The following is a 23,343-nucleotide window of genomic DNA, read 5'->3' as shown; positions in this document are numbered from 1 at the left end:
ACTGCCCGGCCTAAACTGGGCATATCAAACTCCGGATCCTATGAGGCCTGCTATCAGGTTTTGTGCAGCGTGGTCTAGTGAAAACAGCATGACCCTGGGAGTCAAGAGGATCTGCTGTGTGACCTTGGGCAAGTCACTTAACTTCTCTGAGCCTCAGTTACCTCATCTGTAAAAATGGGGATTAAGACTGTGAGCCCCACGTGGGACAACTTGATCACATTGTATCCCCCCCGGCGCTTAGAACAGTGCTGTGCACATAGTAAGCGCTTAACAAATGCCATTATTATTATTATCTGGGTTCAAAACCCAGCTCTTCCATTTGTCTGCTGGGTGACCTTGGGCAAGTCATTTAACTTCTCTGCGCCTCATCTTCTTCATCCGTAAAATGGGGATTAAATCCTCCTCCCCTCTTCTACTTAGACCGTGAGCCCCATGGGACCGGGTCCCGCCTGAATATCTTGTATCTACCCCTGCACATAGTACAGTGCTTGACATATATGTTGCCAACTTGTACTTCCCAAGCGCTTAGTACAGTGTTCTGCACACAGTAAGCGCTCAATAAATACGACTGATTGACTGATGCAGTAAGCACTCAATACTAGTTTTTATAATCATCATTACTAATAAATCATCTGAATAAATGTATCGGGCTTATTTATCATCATCAATCGTATTTATTGAGTGCTTACTATGTGCAGAGCACTGTACTAAGCGCTTGGGAAGTACAAATTGGCAACATATAGAGACAGTCCCTACCCAACTGTGGGCTCACAGTCTAAAATTTATGTGTCTGTTCTTACCATAAGTGTATATTGGATTCTAAACTCAGCTCTGCCACTTGTCTGCTGTGTGACCTCGGGCAGATCCCTTAATGTCTCTGTGCTTCAGATACCTCATCTGTAAAATAGGGACTAACTCTGGGGTGCCCACATGGGTCATGAACTGTGTCCAACCTGATTAGCCTGTATATAATCCAGGACTTAGTACAGTGCCTGATACATAATAAGCGCTTACCAAATACTGTTAAAATAAAAGTGTCATCCCACTGTGGTTCTCTACTCCTGTGATTATCTCTCCCTCTCTCTAGAACTTCCCGAAGACATCCTGCCCATCGAAGCGTTCTGTGTACCATCAATAAACATTGTTTCTCGATGCCAAGTTCATTAGAATTTAACAGATTGCTAATAAATTATGAGCATCTTACATAAAAAAAAAAAAGGCAGCCCACAAGCAAAAGTAAAGCCACAAAGACAGTCCATTCCCCAGAATGAGTTTCTGATAGGTCATTTTTCATAAACGTGGATCATGCCACCACTCCTGACCGGAGTACGGGAATGGCCTCCGAATGAGAGTACAGTCAGCCCTCAAAGACGCCTTTCAACGGCCAAGAAGGACTGCAGGGATTCAAAAGCCCTAATTACACCCCCAATCTATACCTTTCCCTATCAGCTGGCAAATAGCAAGAATTCCCAGTTTGAGTTTCAACTTCTGCATATTTTCCGCTTACCCTCTGGTGGAGGGGCTCTCGAGCAGGGGCATCCCCGGTGAAGGGGAGAGGGAGGAAAGGGACTAAAAGAGCAGATCTGAGCTCCTTACCGTCGCCATATCCCTAGATTAGGAGTACATATGCCACCATCTGCAGGAAGCAGATTTCCATAAATATCAAAAACGAAATTTAAAAAGCACATTAAAAACTGTTGGCCTGCTTACTGATTCTCATTAGGCCTCTCTTTATTTTTAGCCTGGAAAGTGGATCAATGCTTGTTTTTACGGACATGTTAAATAAATGAATTTCTATTATTTGTAACGGGAGGGCAATGTCGATCGATCTGTGTGCAGAGCAACTTACTGAGCACCCGGAAGAGTAAAATAAAACAGAGTTGGTAGACTTGTTCCCGGTCCTCAAGGGGCTTACTGTCCCCTTTCCTAACAAAACTAGGCAGACTGCATTCACCCTCCTACAAAAACAGCATCTTGCAGGGATAACAATGATTGTGGTTACTATTCATTCATTCATTCAATCGCATTGATTGAGCGCTTACTGTGTGCGGAGCACTGCACTAAGCGCTCGGGAAGTACAAGTCGGCAACATCCAGAGACAGTCCCTCCCTACCCAACAACGGGCTCACAGTATAGAAGGGGGAGACAGACAACAAAACAAAACTTGGGTGTCGAAATTGTCAGAATAAACAGAATTATAGCTACATGCATATCATTAACGAAATAAAGAGTAGTAAATATGTACAAGTAAAATAAGTAGAGTAATAAACCTGTACAAATATATGCAAGTGCTTAGTATGTGCCAGGCACTGTACTAAGCGATGGGGGGAATACAAGCAAATCAGGTTGGACCAGTCCCTGTCCCACACTGGACTCACGGTCTCAGTCCCAACATTAACACCCCTCCACATACACACACAAACACACACACAGTGAGCCTGTTGTGGGCAGGGAGTGTCTCTCTTTATTGCTGTATTGTACTTTCCAAGGGCTTAGTACAGTGCTCTGCACACAGTAAGCGCTCAATAAATGACAATGAATGAATGAATCACAGATGAGGTAACTGAGGCCCAGAAAAGTGAAGTGACTCACCCAAGGTCACACAGTAGACAAGTGGTGGAGGCAGGATCAGAACCCAGGTCCTTCTGAATCCCAGGCCCGTGCTTTACCCGCTAGGCCAAACTGCCTCATTAAGTTTAGGGTGAAAAGCCTTCAGATTACAGCGTGCAGGGCACTGGGATTTGTGTAGTAGCTCTTCGGATCAGAAAGCTCCAAACAGTATCATTAGAGAGGCAGCGTGGCTCAGTGGAAAAGAGCACAGGCTTTGGAGTCAGAGGTCGTGGGTTCAAGCCCCGGCTGGGTGACTTTGGGCAAGTCACTTCACTTCTCTGGGCCTTGGTTACCTCAGCTGGAAAATGGGGATTAAGACCGTGAGACCCCGTGGGACAACCTCATCACCTTGTAACCTCCCCAGCGCTTGGCACGTAGTAAGGGCTTAATAAATGCCATCGTTGTTATTATTATATTATTTCCTCCTGGGTTGCAGACACGGACAAACGAACAGGCCTTTCCTTGGTAGGACCGACAAGGATGCGAGCCAATCAAGGACCGGTCGAGTGCGCTCCCCTCGCCCCTGATCGGGTGGGCGTTCAGTCTAGCTGACCCCTGAGTCGGCTTGACGGCGAAGCCCAGGAACCCAGCCTGCCGGGCTCCATTTGGGGAGGGGCCGGGTTAAAACGCATGACTGCTGCAGTGGGAGAGTTTCTTTCGATCCCTCTACCAGGCAGTTTGGGTGCCAGCCCTGAAAGTAGCTCCAGTAAATGCCTCCCCCTTCTAGGATTCGCCCCGTGTCAGGGGTGGGCTCAGTGGTTGATCGTTCGTCTTCTTCGACTAGACATAGCGCCTATGTATAAGTCTGTAATTTATCTATTTATTTATATTAATGTCTGTCTCCCCCTCTAGACTGTGAGCTCGTTATAGGCAGGAATGTGTCTGTCTGTTGTTTTTAGACTGTGAGCCCACTGCTGGGTAGGGACTGTCTCTATGTGATGCCAATTTGTACTTCCCAAGCGCTTAGTACAGTGCTCTGCACATAGTAAGCGCTCAATAAATACGATTGATTGATTGATTGATTGATTGTTGTGCCGTACTCTCCCAAGTGCTCGGTACAGTGCTTTGCACGCAGTAAGCGCTCAATGAATACGACTGAACGGATGAACTAGTTCAATTCAGCGCTACTCAGATGAGTCCTACGTGGGCGCGCTCCCTTGGAAACGCACGCTAGCCTCTCGGACTCAATGGCCAACCCCAAATTCATTTTAACGATGGGTGCTCAAGTCTGCTAAATTTCCCCCCAAATTTTGCAGTAATTATAACAACAACATTTATTAAGCGCTTACTACGTGCCAAGCACTGTTCTAAGCGCAGGGGTAGATACAAGGTAATCAGGCTGTCCCACATGGGGCTTGCAGTCTTCATCCCCATTTTCCAGATGAGGGAACTGAGGCCCAGAGAGGTGAAGTGACTTGCCCGAAGTCACACAGATGACAAGCGGCGGCGCCGGGATTAGAACCCACGACCTCTGACTCCCAAGCCTGGGCTCTTTCCACTAAGCCACGCTGCTTCTCTGTATTAGACTTTCGGTCCACGTCTATCCTGCCAGACACCGGGGGAATTAGATGGATCCTTATCTTTCCTCGTCTTCCTGAACTCTCTAGGAAGGACTAGGAAAGACACGGGTGGACAAAAAAACAAAAAAAAGACGCGTGTGGTTCGACGCGACTTTTAATCCTTACAAATCAGTAGAGGGTGGAAGCAAAGGATCTAATCTTACCAAGCTGCGACTGGTTCCCGTCAGCCATCTGTATAAGAGCACTGTCTTTCTTATTGTACAAAATCTTCACACGCTGCACATCCCCATAAACACCTTGTCGGAGTCACAGAGAGGTAATCCAAAAATGAAATTAATTTTAAGTCGGGGGTCCACCGGAGAAACACATCTCTGACATATCAATGAAACATTCAGACATCAACAAGATCACTCAATCTCAACAATCACACAAATGAATAAAGGAGATCAAGATTTTGACCGGTGAATTTTTGAAAAGAATAAATTTTCTGATAAACCCTCAAAAGCTATGTGAATGACATTAAATTAAAGATCATGCAAAATAAACCGGCATGCATTAAAACAAATCTTGTGTCTATGGAGAGTTCTTAAACAGCAACAGAAAAATAGCAAAAGATTTACTACTCCATTTTAAAGCCAAAAGTGCTAGCTACAAATAAATAAGAATTAAGGTGAAACCAAAATCAAATCAATAATAAAAGTATAGTGCTAACAATAACATACCGAAGAGGGTAAACAGACTTTGGGGCGTAACCATCTTTAGAAGGAGAGAAGAGCAAGCAGCGTAAGACAAGAAGAGAGAAGAGTCGAGGAAGAGCGGAGATGAACAGATCATCCATAACGAAGGGTGGTTCCCGCAGAATGGTGAGGTGGTCATGGATCATGGTTCAAGGCGGTTAATTGGGGCAAGTTGGTCCGAGGAACATTTGTTCAAGCACAGAAGCATGAACGGAGGGAATGGAGACAGGGAATGAAGACAAGGAAAATCAAGGATAAGACAGGGAAGGGCACGGGAATCGGGGGAGAGACAAGGAAAGGGGAAGGTGAACACACGGGGAGAAGGATGAAATGGGGAAGGGAAACAGCAATGCAGAAGGAAAAAAATAAGGAATTGGGGAACAAAAAAAATAAAATATAGGTCAGTACATAGGAAATGCAGGAATTTGGTCAGAAAATGGTTGGCTTATGTACTGTACAAGAAAAACTGAGCAAAATGCAGTCACCCAAGACAAATATGGGTAAAGTACATCCATATCAAAGAGTAATAAATTACAGCATTTCATCTCAACATGGGGGGCGGGGGGGGGGGGAGAGGAAGCATGCAATAGGAAATCTTCAACTTTGAACTTTAACCGCATAAGCATGGCTGGTTATGAAATGCAGGCAAAAGTCTTTAAAAAAAGGCACTCTGATCCAAACATTTCAGCATGCAAAACTAGGGATGACCAAAAACAAAAGTATCAAATGATAAAATAAGCTTAACGCTCACATTAACAGAGGCCAATTACAGACTGAAACAAATATTCAAACTAGACATTATAAACTGATACGCCAAGCTTCCCACATTTCATACCAGCTTTCACAGCAATCGAAATAAAATACAAGACATAAAATGTAAAACTAAAAAAAGAAAAAAAAAACCCAAAAAACCCAACCCAAAACAACCCCCAACAACAATCTCTAGATTTCAGAGTTAACAAGAAAGGTAAAGTATTAGGGTGAAGAAGGTTTTTTTAGAGGACAATGACTAATTACTGCAAAGAAAAAAAAATTACTAAGAAAGACTGGAAGAGTGCCTCGTCAAGGTCTTTGGGAGAACCTTCAAAGAAAAATGTATTAGAGTAGTTCACACAAAATAAGATTTAAAAAAAAAATGCAATGACACGTAAGCATGGGATGAATAAGCAAATAATTAGAAAAGACAGCCAACATTTTTCATAGAATTTAATCAGCAAATTAGATTCTCTATTGCCTTTGAGAACATAAAAATGTAAACTGAAACGAAAAAGCCAAACTACGACACATCTCCATATTTTTCTTGGGAAAAATAAGCAGCTGAGAATCAAATCGATGCATATATATATGTATACATGTATACACATATAAATATAGATAGATACACACATACACTTTTCTCTGTGTGTTCTGTGTAACTTTCTATCAAAACGAAAACTTTTTCTCACGGAAGCGAGCCGTTGAACTTATTTTAGAAATAGATGGAAATGAAAATACTTCCACACAAACATCGAAGGGGGCTGGGGTTGTTTTATTTACGTGGGCGGGGAGGGAACCGGACACGAAACGACCTTCCTAAATGAAATGTGGCCGAAGCATCGGAGGGTGCGACTGGCTCCACTCACCTCTTCGTTTAAATTGCTAACCAACAGGACCGTGTTTCCGCCAGCTGAGACTCCGGGCAGACCAACGCGGGCGGCGGCTGCAGCTGCGGCCGCGGCATTGGGGATAGCCAGAGGACTCAGAGCTCCTGGAACAGCTGCAACAGGAAGCCCTAATTTTAAAATAAAGCATATTTTACGAAACACACACAAGGCGTTTAAAAAGATCCACTTCAGAAGCCCTTCGCCTGGGGCCGGGGCCGACCACGCCCAACTTGGTCTTTTCCCAACGTTGAGGGAACGCCGTTCGGAGGTGAACCAGCCGGTCTCTGGAGCAGGAGCGAAGAAGCCCGGGTCGAATAAAGCAGGCGCTTACCCGAACTCACACGCGACACACTTTAGTTGATAAAACCAAACACAATTCAAGCCAGACACAACAGCCTTCATTCCCCAAAGGCCGATCACCCATGATGGCGTACTTCTAATTCATCCCGGTGACCTCCAGGAAACCTCACGGAAATTAGCTTTATCTTGCCCTCATAATCTACTCGCAGCAAGAAATGAAAATTGAGATATGCTGCCTTTAACATTATGCCGTCTCGCGTTGCTTTCCTGTAGTGCTTGTAACGCTTCCTCTCAACGGCACACTTAGAATCATATAGCTAATTAAAGTTTATGAAACACTGTGAAACAGACGAAGTCCTTCATTTCCTTGATTAGTGTAAATCGCTCAGATCACGTTTTGAAATCATCAAAATGACCTGAAATACACCCTGTGAAGATTAGTTTATTTTCCAATTCCACAGTCTGGTAGTTAAAAGTGAACGGAAGTTGTCTTAACGGTTGGAGTCGGTGGACTGACAGGATTTTTCATATGCCACTGATTTTCCACGTATTCAATTACTCCTGTCAGGCCACAGGCCCAGCCTGACCTAGATGGACGACTGAAATTTAGATAAATGTTCCCTATGCCTTTCCCGATTCCTTGGGACTACCACCAGGCCTTCCGGAACCACGCGGTAGCAGCAGCAATCTTGACCGGGCTCAACAGCCCCATTCAACTTGTGCATGGAAATTTCCACCGGCATCCAAACGCTGGATGGCCTGCTGAGCAGGAGCGAGAAAGTCATCATCCCAGAGCTCTGGATGGGCTGAGGTCACACCATGCTTGAGCTCTTTCACGCCAGGCCAAACACGTAACAAATAAAATCAGAACATGAGGAAGGTCCTCCTAACTTCCCCACTTTTCTTGCCTTCCCCCTACCAAAATACTTAAAAAATAAAAAAGGGCTTACCTCGGAATGGGTGGCATTTTGTGGTTCCTCTGAGTTATCTGATGGTAGGTAGTTCACCTGAAACCTGAATACGGTCTTACAAACGGCAGTATTTTGTGGGACACGTACTCGCACGTGCTAATCTCAATAGCCTCGGTCTTCTGGGTAGGTATTTGGAACCCTTAATCCCCTCAGACCTACCCACCACAGGTTCACTGAAAAAAATGCCCTGCAGAGCCAAATTTGCTGTGTGGTTTATCACGCTTCCATGGGTTCCTTGAGTCTTCAACCTTCTCAGGTTGGGCCTATCTGTCTGATTAAGTGTGCCTGATCAAATTCATAATTCCACCCAACGGCTGCCTCTCCCTTCTATGCCGTCTATGCGCTTGGGCCACTGATATTTGTCACACCTTCAATCCACAGCACTTACGTACGTATCTTTAAATTGCCTTCAGCTTACTTTGTCACAGTTTGACTGCAAGATATCAAATGGGACTTGAGGAAATGAAGTGACGGGGCCAAATAATTACCGCTTCCTCATCTGTGGCTACTGATTTGGGTAGGAGCTATGGCTCACAGAGACAGAGATTCTGTCTTCCCCTTCTCCTGCCATCACCAGTCTCCCAGTGACAGATTTGGCAGGGGGCGAGGTTTTGGAGGGGCATAGGTAGAATAAGGAGTGGAACAGTCTGCAATGGTGTCGGTCCTGCAGATGTGGTTTTACCGGGGTTCCAAAGCTCTGATTTGGAATGAGAAACACGGGGGCCTCTTTTAACTGTGGGGTCTGCGTACCCAGATCCACCACTGATAAAGACAGCAGTTAACATTACGCTTTCCTTATGCAGATACGGGGGGAAACCATTGCACCAAGATGTACTTCGAAAGTTAGATTATGAATCACTCTGCTCTTTCAACCCGCTCACTCCATGCTGGGTAACCTGCCTCCTTTCACTTTCCCTCATGATAAATTGCCCTCCTATTTAAACCTCCTTCAATTTTATTTTCTAGCTCCGCTTCCCCCTGCTCCTCCAAGTTCCTGGAGTTGGTGAGATAGGTATGACGCCCTACTTTTGATAAACCAACTCTCTTCTCCCTGGTGATTTGCTTTGTCAAGACCACCAATGTCCTTTCCTTGGCTGAATTTAATGGCCTCTTTCCTATATTCACCCTCCTTGACCTTTCCATTGCTTCTGACTTGAGTATAGTTTTTCTCCCTTAAATCCCTCTTCAATCTGGGCATCTACGCTCTCGGTCTCCTCGTTTTTCTTCCAAGTGCTCCTTTGGTGCCTCTGTTTATAGCTTCTTTCCATCATATGAATGGATGTGTCTCTTAGAACATCTTTTACTAAGAGCTCCTTCCACTCACACGACTTGAATAGCTGTCTCCCAAATCCACCATTCAACTCCTTGACCGATTCCTCTACTCAGTCTTCTCGCTTTAATTACCTCTCTAATATTTTCCTACGGCCACTTCAAATTTAATATGGCATACACTGTCCACTCCCTTACTCGACTGTCAATCTCAGGCATTCATTTCTTAGTCATCCAAAGACTTTGTGAATTTCTGGAAAGTATCCTCTCTTGCTTCCTTCAAAATATCTGTCAGGGAATCATCCAGAAAGTTTGTTTCTGAATCACAGAAACCGTATTTTAACAAAAACATCTGGGATGGTCATAATCCTAGAAATCCAGACTTGCATTACCTAGTGGAAAGAGCACAGATCTGGGAGTGAGATGGACCTGGGTTCTAATCCTGGCTTCCGCCACTTGTCTGTGGTGTGACCTTGGGCAAGTCACTTAACGTGGCTGTGGCTCAGTGACCTCTTCCCTAAAACTGGCGTTAAGACTATGAGCCCCATGTGAGAATGGACCGTGTCCGACCTTGCACCTACCCCAGTGCTTAGTAAAATGGCTGGAACATAGCGAGCACTTAAATATAATTTTTAAAAATGAACTACGATACCACAGGTAACATCACTGTTCTTCTCATTTCCTTTACTGAACAGGAACAACTACTTTCTATGTGATGTGAGGAACAAAGCAGTGATCCTCAAACGGTAAACAACTGTGGCACTGGCCTAGAAAAATGAAACCGGCGGACCACAACTCCCATTTTCTTTTCTTTAACCATTAAGATTATACCTCTTTTACTGTTCAAGCGAGGAGCTTTTTTTATTCAGTAGTTCCTTCTCCTTATTAATCCGGGCAATAAGACACCGGCCGATTTCGTTTTAGTTTCATTTTAACTTCTAAATAGGAAAGAAGCACTTCTCAGGTTCACCGTTAGAACAAAGTAGTTTAATAACTATGAATTTATCACCTATAAACTTTTCTTCCAGTCGACAAGGGGGAAAAATAATAGCACAGTGGAAAACCTAACACTCGTGGAATTAAATCAGCTCTGCCTCTGCCCCCTGCTATAGCTACTCCTTCCAACCACCACTTCATGGCCTGTCTTCTTCCTTCTATCTGGCTTGGCCTGGCCCCCTGCTTTCCACCCCTGAAAGCCTTATTTCTTTCCTCAATGCCTTTGCTTTTAGCATTTCCCGGCCTTCTATTTCAACCCCCACTCACTTCTTGCCCTCTCCTACTCTGAGCAGAGCAATTCATTCGCCAGTGGCGAAGAAAGGATGCAAATCTCACGATAAACCTACTCTCCTTGATAATCTGACCCTGTTGAGATTAGACTGGAGTTTCCCGGAGGAAATTTGTCTGCTGGTTCCCAGATTGGAGGTTTGCACTGCCTTACCGCTTCCTGCCCGACTCTGCCCACGCCATTCATTTTTCACTGGAGTGGTCCCCAAACGAGTCTGCAGAAGGGAATGATTCCATTCCAGGATCCATCTAGCCTCAAAACACAGGCAACTGCTCTCGTTACCCACTCTAAATGGAATCTGTTACCATAAAACATTTAACAACTAGTCATTTATTACATTTCCTTGAAAATTTTTCATAGCTCTCTGCAAAATTTTATTTTAAATAGGTGATATCTGACAGAGACTCACAAAGTGTTTGCGATAAAATTAGTGCCATTTTGGGAGAGGACGAATTTCTAGAGTACACCGGAGTTACAAAGCCATTTATATTCCCGAAAGATAGTCGCACGTACATACTGCCCCTTGGCCACTTCCCAGTTTTCCATGTTTCCCCAACAACCTCAAATTTCCCTTTTCATCACGCCCCCTTCCACCGATATTCTCACCCCACCCTGGCTTTCCTGCCCCAACTTCAAGCTTTTTCTTTTCGTTACTCTCTCCATAGTCACTCACCTTGAAGCAAAAATCTGTATATTTACACACACTCAACTTATGTACTTAGTACAGTGCTAAGCGCTTAGTATAGTGCTCTGCACACAGTAAGCGCTCAATAAATACGATTGAATGAATGTACCCAAAACTAACTCACCTGATGTAGCTGGAAGGACTCCAGGACAAGGGGGGAAGCAAGGAAGCCCCTAATGGCTCTTAGATTTTATCCTGCCTCAGGAGGGAAGTATTTCAGCTGAAATCAAAGGACACTCAAACAAGCGGCTTGCTGCTCTTAGCGGATTTAGCGGTGTTGTTATATTTTCTTTCCTCACATGCCTGTCGGCAATCAGCAACTCCCACTCTTAGACTGTGAGTCTTCGAAGACTGGGGGCTCGGGACCACGCCTATATATTTCTTCCCCAGCACTTAGAACGGTGATTTGCATGCATCAGAGGCATAATAAAAATTACTACCACTAATAAAGTGATAGGAGAAATGGGCAACCACCAATTTGTTTGGAAGAAGCCATCTGGACCACTCCCCAGCATCTGAAATTTGGCCCAGCCAATCCATCGCTTTTTTAAAGTTAAGTGCTTACTATGTGTCAAACACTGTTCTAAGCACTGCGGTAGGTACAAATTATTTAGGTCAGAAATAGTCCCTGTCCCGCATGGGACTCACAATCGAAGTAGGAGGGAGAACTGGCATTGAATCCCCATTTTAGTTGAGGAACTGAGGCACAGGGAAGTTAAGTGACCTGTCCAAAGTCACAGCAAACAACTGGCAGAGACAGAATTAGAACTCAGATCCCTCTGACTCCCGGGCCAGAGCTCTTTCGACTAGGCCAGGCTGCTCATTCATTCATATTTATTGAGTGCTTACTGTGTGCAAAGCACTGTACTAAGCGCTTGGGAACTACAAGTTGGCAACATATAGAGACGGTCCCTACCCAACAACGGGCTCACTTCATTGTAGCCCTCGTCTCCAAGAACGGGGACTGTTACAGAGAAGCAGCGTGGCTTAGTGGCAAGAGTCAGAGGTTGTGGGTTCCAGCCCCAACTCTGCCACTTATCATCTGTATGACTTTGGACAAGTCAATTTACTTCTCTGGGCCCCACTTACCTCATCTGTAAAATGGTGATTAAGACTGTTGAGCCCCACGTGGGACAACCTGATAACCTTGTATCTACCCCAGTGCTTAGAACAGTACTTGGCACATAGTAAGCGCTTAATAAACACCAACATCATTATTATTATCATAACTGCAGCCTTGGGAATCCTTAGGTCCTCTGGATCCCCTCCTCCTCCTCAACTTACCCTCCTCTTATCTCTACAGATATGTCTTCTCTTTTGCCAGCTCCTCCTCTGCCTCCCTCACTAGCTGTGGCTGTTCCTCAAGGTGCCGTTTTGACTCCTCTTCTCTTTCCACTTTACAGTGAGCTCATCCCCGACACTGGCTTCAACCACCACCAGATTTGGGACACCTCCCAAATCTCCCTCACTCCTTCTCTGCAATTTTGCATTTCCGCCTGCCTCCAAGTCATCTCTAAAATGGGTGACCCACCAACTAAACCACATCCCTACTGCATGGAAGGGCTGCTCTTAAACTTTCCCACAAAGAGAGTGATCTGCTCTCTTCTTAAAATTCACCAGATCAGGTGTGGGCTCGAATGTCTCAACTCAATGAAAGAAAATTCCTCCTTGTCTTTAATCAAAATCCTTCAAACTGAATCGAAGCCCATTTCCCCTTAAATTAGCTATAATGGAGACGGAGAACACATCATCTTCTGTACAATTTCTGTCCCTGCTGGACGTGAGACTAGTTTTAAGGGCTTTCAAATTTGTGTACCTGATGTTTTCTCTCCTTGAATACCACTCTCATCTACTCTTCCACTCTGGAGGATGATGACTGTGGTATTTGTTAGGTGCTTACTATGTGCCAGGCCCTATACTAAGCGCTGGGGTAGATACAAGGTAATCAGGATGGACACAGCCTCTGTCACACATGGGGCTCACAGTCTTAACCGGCCTTTTACAGGTGAGGGAACTGAGGCACAGAGAAGTTAAGGAATTTGCTCAAGGTGGCAGAGCGGACAAGTGGCAGAGCAGGGATTAGAACCCAGGTCCTTGAGACTCCCAGATCTGTGCTCAATCCGCTAGACCAAGGTGCCCTTACTACTACTACTAATGATAATAATGATGATGATGGCATTTATTAAGCGCTTACTACGTGCAAAGCACTGTTCTAAGCGCTGGGGAGGTTACAAGGTGATCAGGTTGTCCCACGGGAGGCTCACAGTCTTAAGACTCATTTTCCAGATGAAGGAACTGAGGCCCACAGAAGTGAAGTGACTTGCCCAAAGTCACACAGCTGACAATTGGAGGAGCCGGGATTTGAACCCATGACCTCTGACTCCAAAGCCTGGGCTCTTTCCACTGAGCTACGCTGCTTCTCTTTGATTCTGGCTCCATATCCCTTCGAGGAAGAACTGCCAGCAAGGCGCTCCCACCATGAAGGGCGGCAAGATCCTGTCAGCTCACCCTCAACTGAAGAAGCAGTGGAGAAGCAGTGCGGCTTAGTGGAAAGAGCCGGGGCTTTGGAGCCAGAGGTCAAGGGTTCAAATTCTGGCTCCGCCACTTATCAGCTGTGTGACTTTGGGAAAGTCACTTCACTTCTCTGGGCCCCAGTTCCCTCATCTGTAAAACGGGGATCATCATCATCAATTGTATTTATTGAGTGCTTACTATGTGCAGAGCACTGTACTAAGCGCTTGGGAAGTACAAACTGGCAACATATAGAGACAGTCCCTACCCAACAGTGGGGGATGAAGATTGTGAGCCCCCCGTGGGACAATCTGATCACCTTGTTAGCCTCCCCAGCGCTTAGAACGGTGCTTTGCACATAGTAAGTGCTTAATAAATGCTATCAAAAATAAAAACAAAAAACAAAGAAACAACTGACAATGTGGAGCAGGAGGATCACAGAGGATCTACCACTGCCTCCCACCCGGGTCACCGGTTCCCACTCGTTCCCTCCCTCCTACTGCCACCCCCCAGAGGCACACCTCTCCATCATCATCAATCGGATTTATTGAGCGCTTACTATGTACAGAGCACTGTACTAAGCGCTTGGGAAGTACAAGGAGGGGCCCTTAGGGTGCTAGGTCTGAGCGCCAGATGGTTTTGGGTGGGTTAGAGAGGCGGCTGCGGCGGCCCCCACTCCTACCTCTCCTGACAGGCCCTACTGAACCAGCGTGGCCTAGTGGAAAGAACCCGGGTTTGGTCGTCAGGGGAGGTGGGTTCTAATCCCGGCTCCACCACTTGCCCGCTCTGTGACTTCGGGCAAGCCACTTCACTTCTCTGGGCCTCAGTTTCCTCATCAATTAAAACTGATGAGGCCCAACTGGGACAATCAATCAATCAATCAATCAATCGTATCTATTGAGCGCTTACTGTGTGCAGAGCACTGTACTAAGCGCTTGGGAAGTACAAGTTGGCAACATATAGAGACAGTCCCTACCCAACAGTGGGCTCACAGTCTAAAAGGGGGAGACAGAGAACAAAACCAAACATACTAACAAAATAAAATGAATAGAATAGATATGTACAAGTAAAATAGAGTAATAAATATGCACAAACATATATACATATATACAGGTTCTGGTGAGCCCACTGTTGGGCAGGGACCATCTCTATATGTTGCCAACTTGTACTTCCCAAGCACTTAGTACAGTTCTCTGCACACAGTAAGCGCTCAATAAATACGATTGATTGATTGATTACCTTCTATCTACCCCAGTGCTTAGAACAGTGCTTGGCACATAGTAAGAGCTTAACAAATACCATTCTTGTTATTATTATTAATACCCTCCCAAAAAGCAGGATTCCAGAGAACTACTCCAGGGCCGGACAGCAGGGCGATCACCCCCAGGCACTCCAAGCAGCAGCAAGAGTCCAGAGACTTGCTCCCTTCGGATGTCAGGCAATTGGCCCAGTTAGCTCTGATGTAGGAATGGGCCTGAATGCCAGGGTGGAAAACTTTTTCCTTAATCGTCATAGTGGCTATTTCTTGCTTTCTTCTAGGACTTTTATTTAATGGTATTTGTTAAGTCAGTACAGTGCTCTGCACACAGTAACCGTTCAATAAACACGATTGAATGAATGAACCCCTTGTGGCCCCCTTTTTCCTCTCCTCCTCCTCATCCCTCTGCCTCTCCACAACACCTGTTTATATGTTTGCACAGATTTATTACTCTATTTATTTTACATGTACATATTGACTGTTCTATTTATTTGGTTAATGATGTGCATCTAGCTTTAATTCCATTTGTTCTGACGACCTAACACCTGTCCACATGTTTTGTTTTGTTGTCTGTCTCCCCCCTTCTAGACTGTGAGCCCACTGTCGGGTAGGGACCGTCTCTATATGTTGCCAACTTGTACTTCCCAAGTGCTTAGTACAGTGCTCTGCACACAGTAAGTGCTCAATAAATACGATTGAATGAATGAATGAATAAAAGTCCTTACTATGCGCTGGAACAGATATACACAAATCAGGTTGGACGCAGTCCATGTCCCACATGGGGCTGACGATCATAATCCCCATTTTACAGATGAGGTCACTTGCCCAGAGAACTAAAGATCATAAAGCAGACAAGCGGCGGAGCCGGGATTATAACCCTGGTTTTCCTTCTGACTCTTAGGCCTATGCTCTATCCACTGGGCCCCGCTGCTTCTCCACTTCCTTTCTTTCCTACAGCATCTTCTGGCCTTGGAAATCCTTCCATTTACGCTGAACAAAAATCCCTGGCACTTTCTTTCAGAAGCTATGCCGTAGCTGGTGACGGTTTCCTGGATAAATACTTCTACAATCTGAAGAATTAAGATTGATTTGATAGAGCCCTCGAGTTCCAGGAAATTACTGAACAATAATTTAGATAGATAGCCTTAACTGTATTTACCTTCTCAAATACGCTTGTATTAGAGCATATTCTAACCAAAAGAAAGTTTTGACTACTAAAAACTCACGATGCCATTGTTTACGAAACAAAAAATTTCCAGGATTGACGCCAACTGCTATTCAATTATCCAGGTGTTATTCAAAATCATCGATCTTTCAATTGAATCATTCCTCCTCCTTAATTATATGATTTTCTTTGAGGCGAGTGGTGACTCAGAAGTTAATATAGTCTTCGCAGACCGCAAGCACCGAGATAAAAACCAGCACGGCTACGCTGTCCAAGCTTTCAAAACACCATTTCACAAGAAGGGATACTTTGAGGCTACGTCTATACGGCTAAATTTAAGACGCGAGCGGCTCGATAATCCAATAAATTCACCATCACCTTGACAGTCAACCCTCGGGAATGTACAAATGGAGACAACAGGCTGCCACTGCACTGCTTAACCTTGTAAATCCTGAAATGGAAATGGAGGAGCTAATAAGAGGCCCAGCTGAGTTGAAGAGAGTTATGACTTCAGCCGGCTGGGAGGAGCAAGAAGAGAGTGTGCACAAGCGGAATATGTCTGCTAGAGGAAGTTGGCGGGAAGTTGGAAGTTAGAGGAAGTTAGTAAAGGGATGAGATGGAAAAAGAAAGGAGGGGGAAGGTGGCATTTACTACTTTTAATTAAAATAACCGCGTGATGCAGGTAAAATCGTTCTGCAAAGTGTTGAAGTCGACATTTTATGGAATTTTAGAGGCTATTCAAAGTTCCTCCAAAATATTTCAGCGTTTCTACAGCAGAATTGTTACAGGCAGATTAGCAGGCATTAGTAGACATTATTACTACGCAGTGTGGCTTAATGGATAGAGCTCTTCTCTGTACCTCAGTTCCCTCATCTGTAAAATGTAGATTGACTTGATTAGCTTGTATCTACCTCAGTGCTTAAAAAAAGTGCTTGGCACATAGTACGTAAATTAACATCATCATCATCATCATTAATCGTATTTATTGAGCGCATACTATGTGCAGAGCACTGTACTAAGCACTTGGGAAGTACAAATTGGTAAAATATAGAGACGGTCCCTACCCAACAGTGGGCTCACAGTCTAAAAGGGGGAGACAGAGAACAAAACCAAACATACTAACAAAATAAAATAAATAGAATAGATATGTACAAGTAAAATAAATAGAGTAATAAATATGTACAAACATATATACATATATACAGGTGCTGTGGGGAAGGGAAGGAGGTAAGATGGGGGGATGGAGAGGAGGATGGGGGGAGAGGAAGGAAGGGGCTCAGTCTGGGAAGGCCTCCTGGAGGAGGTGAGCTCTCAGTAGGGCCTTGAAGGGAGGAAGAGAGCTAGCTTGGCGGATGGGGAGAGGGAGGGCATTTAACAGTTAACAATACCATTATTATTATTATTATTATTATTATTATTATTATTATTATTATTATTTCCGAAACCAAAATGGCCCAAGACAGAAACAAGTATACAAAGAAAAGAAACAAGTGATTACAATCCCTATGCTGATGCCATCCTAAAGTCGAATTCCCTGTTGCTAATATATCCATGAGTAGCACTTTCTTCCTGGTTTCTTTCTTCCTTTCCTTTATATCTGACGGACCATGACTCTGTCTGCCATCATAGCCCTACTAAAATCTCATCTCCAAAGCTCGTTCCTTGACTAAGCCCTTATTTCCAGTAGTAGTCCTCCCATCTGCATCACCTAGGAACTTGGGTCTGTACCCTGTAAGTACTATATGATTGCCCCACTCAGCCTCAACGCACTAATGTACATTTCCTTACACTCGCCCGTTTCCCATATCTGTAATTTATCTTAATGTCCGTCTCCCTTTGTTGACTGCAACCTCCTTATGGGTAGGGGCTGTGTCTACCAACTCTGCTGTACTACACTCTTCCAAGCACTTAGTCCAGCGCTCCGCACACGATAAGCACTCAATAAATATCGTTGAGACACGTCATCCGCTGACCATACAAGAGGGTCCTGTTAAACTGGCATTATGGGCAGGGAATAATAATAATAATTTTGGTATTCGTTAAGCGCTTACTATGTGCGAAGCACTGTTCTAAGCGCTGGGGGAGATCCAAGGATGTCCCACGGCGTGAATGTGTCTGCTAACTCTGCTGCGTTGTAATAATAATAATAATAATAATAATGGAATTTATTAAGCACTTACTAAGTGCAAAGCACTGTTGCAAGCTCTGGCGAGGTTACAAGGTGATCAGGTTGTCCCACGGGGGGCTCACAGTTAATCCCCATTTTACAGATGAGGTAACTGAGGCCCAGAGAAGTGAAGTGACTTGCCCAAAGTCACACAGCTGACAACTGGCGGAGCCGGGATTTGAACCCATGACCCCTGACTCCAAAGCCCGGGCTCTTTCCACTGAGCCACGCTAACACCCCCAAGTGCTTAGTAGAGTACCTAGTGTTCCCAAACCACCATCGATCGATTGATAATATCGCTGTGACGATTCATTTCCTGTTTGCGCTCGCCCCTTTAGTGGGGAAAAAAGAATCCCAGGATATCTATTGAAATATTTGTTTTTCCACTGTTAGTCTGGAACGACATCTCATTGTTAAGGAATCTGTGCCGGCTGCAGGATCGGAAGAAGCCATGGCAGTTCAGCTAGGTCTCTGGCTTCCCAAGGTTGGCAATGCTGCAGGAGGCCAAAGAGGTTTCGCTAGCCACCTCACCCACTCCTATAGTCCCCTCCCCGAACCCCGCACACCATCATCATCAATCGTATTTATTGATTTTTATACACCACATAACGCTGGGCTCTCCACCCGATGCTGCAGCCAACTGTTGGCCCTGAAGCAGCGTGAGCTTAAGTTTCTTTCTTGCAAAATTACACGTGTGAATTCCAACATGAAAACCAAGGTCATAAAGCAGATTAATGACAGTTCTGGCAGCTCCTTTAATCGTGCAGAAGAAACGAATTTGCTGGGGACGGCCCTATGATCACTTGACGGGACTTCATCTCGGTTTTCAGAGGCAGGAGAGGCTCGGTAAAATCCAACAACATTTGCACAATGGGCAACCACATGAGTATATAAAAATATGATAAATTGGAAATCAAGACACACAGAAGTATTATATATATATAATAGTTACCAAAGTAACTGCATCTGAACCAAATTTATATTTATAAAATATATATATATTCTGACTTTGGTCATAAATATAAATTTGGTTCAGATGCAGTTACTTTGGTTTAGTTTTACTTGATCCAAAAGATGATCATATACAAACTCAAATGTCTATCAAGAGGCATTATGTAAATAAATGGCATTTCAAACTTTCAAATTTCCCGAGGTCCCAAAGGTTCCTCTGAATGCTACTTTTCACGTTAAATGCTTTTTCCATTTTAATAGGGAGGAGGAAGAAGGGATTCAACATAGAAGAGGTACAGAGCAATTTTGGTCAATTTAGCGGCCCAAGGAGAGATGCAGAAATTCAGAGAACTAGACCCTAGAGACCCCTGGCAAAAATGTAAACATTGACCTCTCAGCACTTACTCAGAGATGGGCATACTCACAGACATATATATATATATATAAATAAAACTACATATCACACTAGTTTTATCATTCAGAATTTTAACTAATTCAGGCTGGACCACTTTCCCATCCTCTAACAATGAATCAGTGCGGTTTTATTCAGCATCCTAGTAGTTAGAAAAAAAATGAGTCTAATCTAGTTTGAAGAAATAATTGTGGTTTTATTAAGTGCTCTTTATGTGCCAAGCACTGTACTAAGTGCTAGGGTAGATAAACGATAATTAAGATGGATACAGACCCTGTCCCACATGGGGCTCAAAGTATAAGCAGGAGAGAACACAGCTATTAAATCCCCCTTTTTCAGATACGGAAACATGCACAGAAGTTAAGTGACTTTCCCAAGGTCACACAACAGACAAGTGGCAGGTGTTTCTTTCCAACTTATAGCCATAATGCATTTACACAGCGGATTTTTCATTATCGTGGGATATAAAAATAATCTCCTTTGAATATATGGGTTGTTCGGTAGTTTAAGAAAAAAAAAGTTGCAAAAATCATAAAGAATCAATTTCTACTGTCAACTTTTCAAAACATGATTCACTTCACCACTAGTGAATTATCCTTCTCAAACATGATAAAAAGAATCACTAAAAAAGTTTCAATTTTTAATCTCAAGGATTTCTGATCATTATCTTGTTCTTTTATAGTACAGGAGCGGAATGAGAAATGTGTTGTCTTGCCTCGGATTATCTATTCGGATGTCAGGTCCCTTAGTGATTGCATGTAACTCGGAATCTTCCTTGCAAAAATTAGAATGCACATTTTGATCGACACAGTTTGAAAACTCCACTTTATATTTCATAAGACTACCACAACATTCAACTTTTTTGCTTAAGAAGCAGAAATGTGGGTGAGAAAAATATAGCCAATTGGAACTTCAAACATAGTTAGGGAATTTACAATTGACAGGAAAAATACGCATAACTATTTTCACAAACTTTCCTACATTATTTTTATACATATAATGTATATTCACGTATACACATATATAGTACGTAAAACTTTCTTACATTCATTTTATATATTAATATACAATTATGAATATTTTATAGATATATATTCATAATTGTATATTCATACAATTGAACATAGGAATGTTTTACATATAGTCATAGAAACATAAGTGGAGGTACTTTATGAAGGAGAAGAATAAAAAAATGTGTATGATAATCTTGGAAGAATACGGGTGCTCTAAACTCAAGAGTTTTTATTTGGAAGAACAGTACATGGTATTGGTTGTCAGAAATCCAACAGTTCATATAGTTTGGGGAATATTCATTTTCCATGTGTATGGAATCCGAGGAACTATTTAGCACTCCATGTCAACATCTTTGGCAAAAACAATGTAGTTCAAGTTTCCAAATGATAATATATCTAGTACGTCATCATCAACAGCAAATACCTAAGGTGTGCTATGGGCTTAATACCGTATTAAGGCAGTAAAAGGATTTTATCAATCAAGAAGGTGACAATCCTTGTCAAATTGGATTTTAACACTGTGAGGCTGCCTTAAGAGCAATTCCATATTGCTGCTATCTGCTCCACCACAGTACCTACATGTCTCTAAATAGTCAAGACAAATCTATGACAATAGTAATATTATAGATAGTAATATTATTTACTCTCTGTGGTCCATCGCCCTAAGTAAGCCTGAATACTCTGAAGTGCCCCTCAGTTGTTAAGGCACGTGATGACGACAGACTAAACCTTAAAGCCAACAGAACTACACAAACCCACTGAAACGTATCTAAACGTAACAATAAAGCCACAAACTCTTAAACAAAGGAGCCAGCTATGTAATTCGCTCAGGCTTCGAAATAAAATTTACATCTTCTTCACCCTTGCTTCAACCAAGATATTCTTGAAACTTTCAGACTGTGAGCCCTTTTAGACTGTGAGCCCACTCTTTTAGACTGTGAGCCCACTGTTGGGTAGGGGCTGTCTCTATATGTTGCCAACTTGTACTTCCCAAGCGCTCAGTACAGTGCTCTGCACACAGTAAGCACTCAATAAATACGATCGATTGATTGAAAGACGCTCTCCTTCCTCGTGAGAGGGTTTAGAGTTACAATCTCCACAGTCACAGAAAGGTCACGAAATGGCAAGCGTTTCAGTCTCTAGAGAAGCAGCGTGGCTCAGTGGAAAGAGCCCGGGCTTTGGAGTCAGAGGTCACGGGTTCAAATCCTGGCTCTGCCAATTGCCTGCTGTGTGACCTTGGGCAAGTCACTTAATTTCTCTGTGCTTCAGTTCCTCCATCTGTAAATCGGGGGTTAAGACTGTGAGCCCCCCGTGGGATAACCTGATCACCTTGTAACCTCCCCAGCGCTTAGGACAGTGCTTTGCACATAGTAAGTGCTTAATAAATGCCATTATTATTATTATTTAGCCCAGAAAAGGGATAAAACCAAGCCTTTTCTGTGGTGCGTTTCCTGGGTTTCTGTTGGGGTCCAAGGGCTAAAAGAGACCCCGTAAGACTACGGAGAAACCGGCATAATCCCGTTCCCGGTGCTCGCCGCCCCTCCAGTGCGGCTCTGGGGGCTCTGCAGTGTAGGACTGGGGTGGGGGTGAAAGACACCCCACATTAACTTCGGTAGCTGCTCACTAGGCCCTCAGCATCCTCCTCTACCCGACTGCCACGCTGCCTCGCAGAATCCCTGCTTCGAGAAGCAGCGTGGCTCAGTGGAAAGAGCCCGGGCTTTGGAGTCAGAGGGCATGGGTTCAAACCCCGGCTCCGCCAACTGTCAGCTGTGTGACTTTGGGCAAGTCACATAACTTCTCTGTGCCTCAGCTACCTCATCTGTAAAACGGGGATTAAGACTGTGAGCCCCCCGTGGGACAACCTGATCACCTTGTAACCACCCCAGCGCTTAGAACAGCGCTTTGCACATAGCAACGCTTAATAAATGGCATTATTATTATTATTAATCCCACACCGTCTTTTCCCCACGTTGCGGAGGAGCTTCTGTCCCCACCTGCCTCCCGACAGCCCGGCGGGACGGAGAAAAGCCTCCACAAACCCTCGGGGAGGCTGTAGCGGCTACCGCCGTGGCAGTCAACGTGGCTGACGACCCTGAGCCGCACGGAGCCTGAAATTCTGCTCCTCTGGCCGCAGCCCCCCCCCCCGTGATAGGCGCTTTCGCCTTTATGTTCTCTTACTGCTTTGCTTCATCATCATCATCATCATCAATCGTATTTATTGAGCGCTTACTGTGTGCAGAGCACTGTACTAAGCGCTTGGGAAGTACAAATTGGCAACATATGGAGACAGTCCCTGCCCAACAGTGGGCTCACAGTCTAAAAGGGGGAGACAGAGAACAAAACCAAACATACTAACAAAATAAAATTAATACAATAAATATGTACAAATAAAATAGAGTAATAAATATGTACAAACATATATACATATATACAGGTGCTGTGGGGAAGGGAAGGAGGTAAGATGGGGGGGATGGAGAGGGGGATGAGGGGGAGAGGAGGGAAGGGACTCAGTCTGGGAAGGCCTCCTGAAGGAGGTGAGCTCTCAGTAGGGCCTTGAAGGGAGGAAGAGCGCTAGCTTGGTGGATGGGCAGAGGGAGGGCATTCCAGGCCCGGGGGAGGACGTGGGCCGGGGGTCGATGGCAGGACAGGCGAGGACGAGGTACGGTGAGGAGATTAGCGGCGGAGGAGCGGAGGGTGCGGGCTGGGCTGCAGAAGGAGAGAAGGGAGGTGAGGTAGGAGGGGGCCAGGGGATGGACAGCCATGAAGCCCAGGGTGAGGAGTATCTGCCTGATCTCTTCTTATGTCTGATACCAGTCCAGTGTCTCCAAGAGGGACAAAGAGCGTGT

General features: G+C 44.4%; 1 protein-coding gene across 4 annotated transcripts in view; it reads right to left on the bottom strand.

Moving 5' to 3' along the window:
- The window catches only part of PTBP2 (polypyrimidine tract binding protein 2), a 101,715-nt gene that overhangs the window by 3,088 nt on the left and 75,284 nt on the right, over positions 1 to 23,343 (bottom strand). For 2 of the 4 annotated variants that reach the window (XM_038745762.1, XM_038745763.1), the window contains exons 9-11: positions 6,490 to 6,638; positions 4,853 to 4,886; positions 4,334 to 4,426 (exon numbers count right to left, since the gene is read on the bottom strand). In XM_038745762.1, the coding sequence (XP_038601690.1) occupies positions 4,334 to 4,426; positions 4,853 to 4,886; positions 6,490 to 6,638 (276 nt within the window). The remainder of the gene's footprint in view (positions 1 to 4,333; positions 4,427 to 4,852; positions 4,887 to 6,489; positions 6,639 to 23,343) is intronic. The other 2 variants (XM_038745764.1, XM_038745765.1) reach the window with 1 other exon arrangement.

The sequence above is a fragment of the Tachyglossus aculeatus genome, chromosome 4 (genome assembly GCF_015852505.1).
Source record: "Tachyglossus aculeatus isolate mTacAcu1 chromosome 4, mTacAcu1.pri, whole genome shotgun sequence".
NCBI lineage: Eukaryota > Metazoa > Chordata > Mammalia > Monotremata > Tachyglossidae > Tachyglossus > Tachyglossus aculeatus.
The sequence above is the reverse complement of the archived record's forward strand: the minus strand, read 5'-3'. Positions and strand labels throughout refer to the sequence as shown.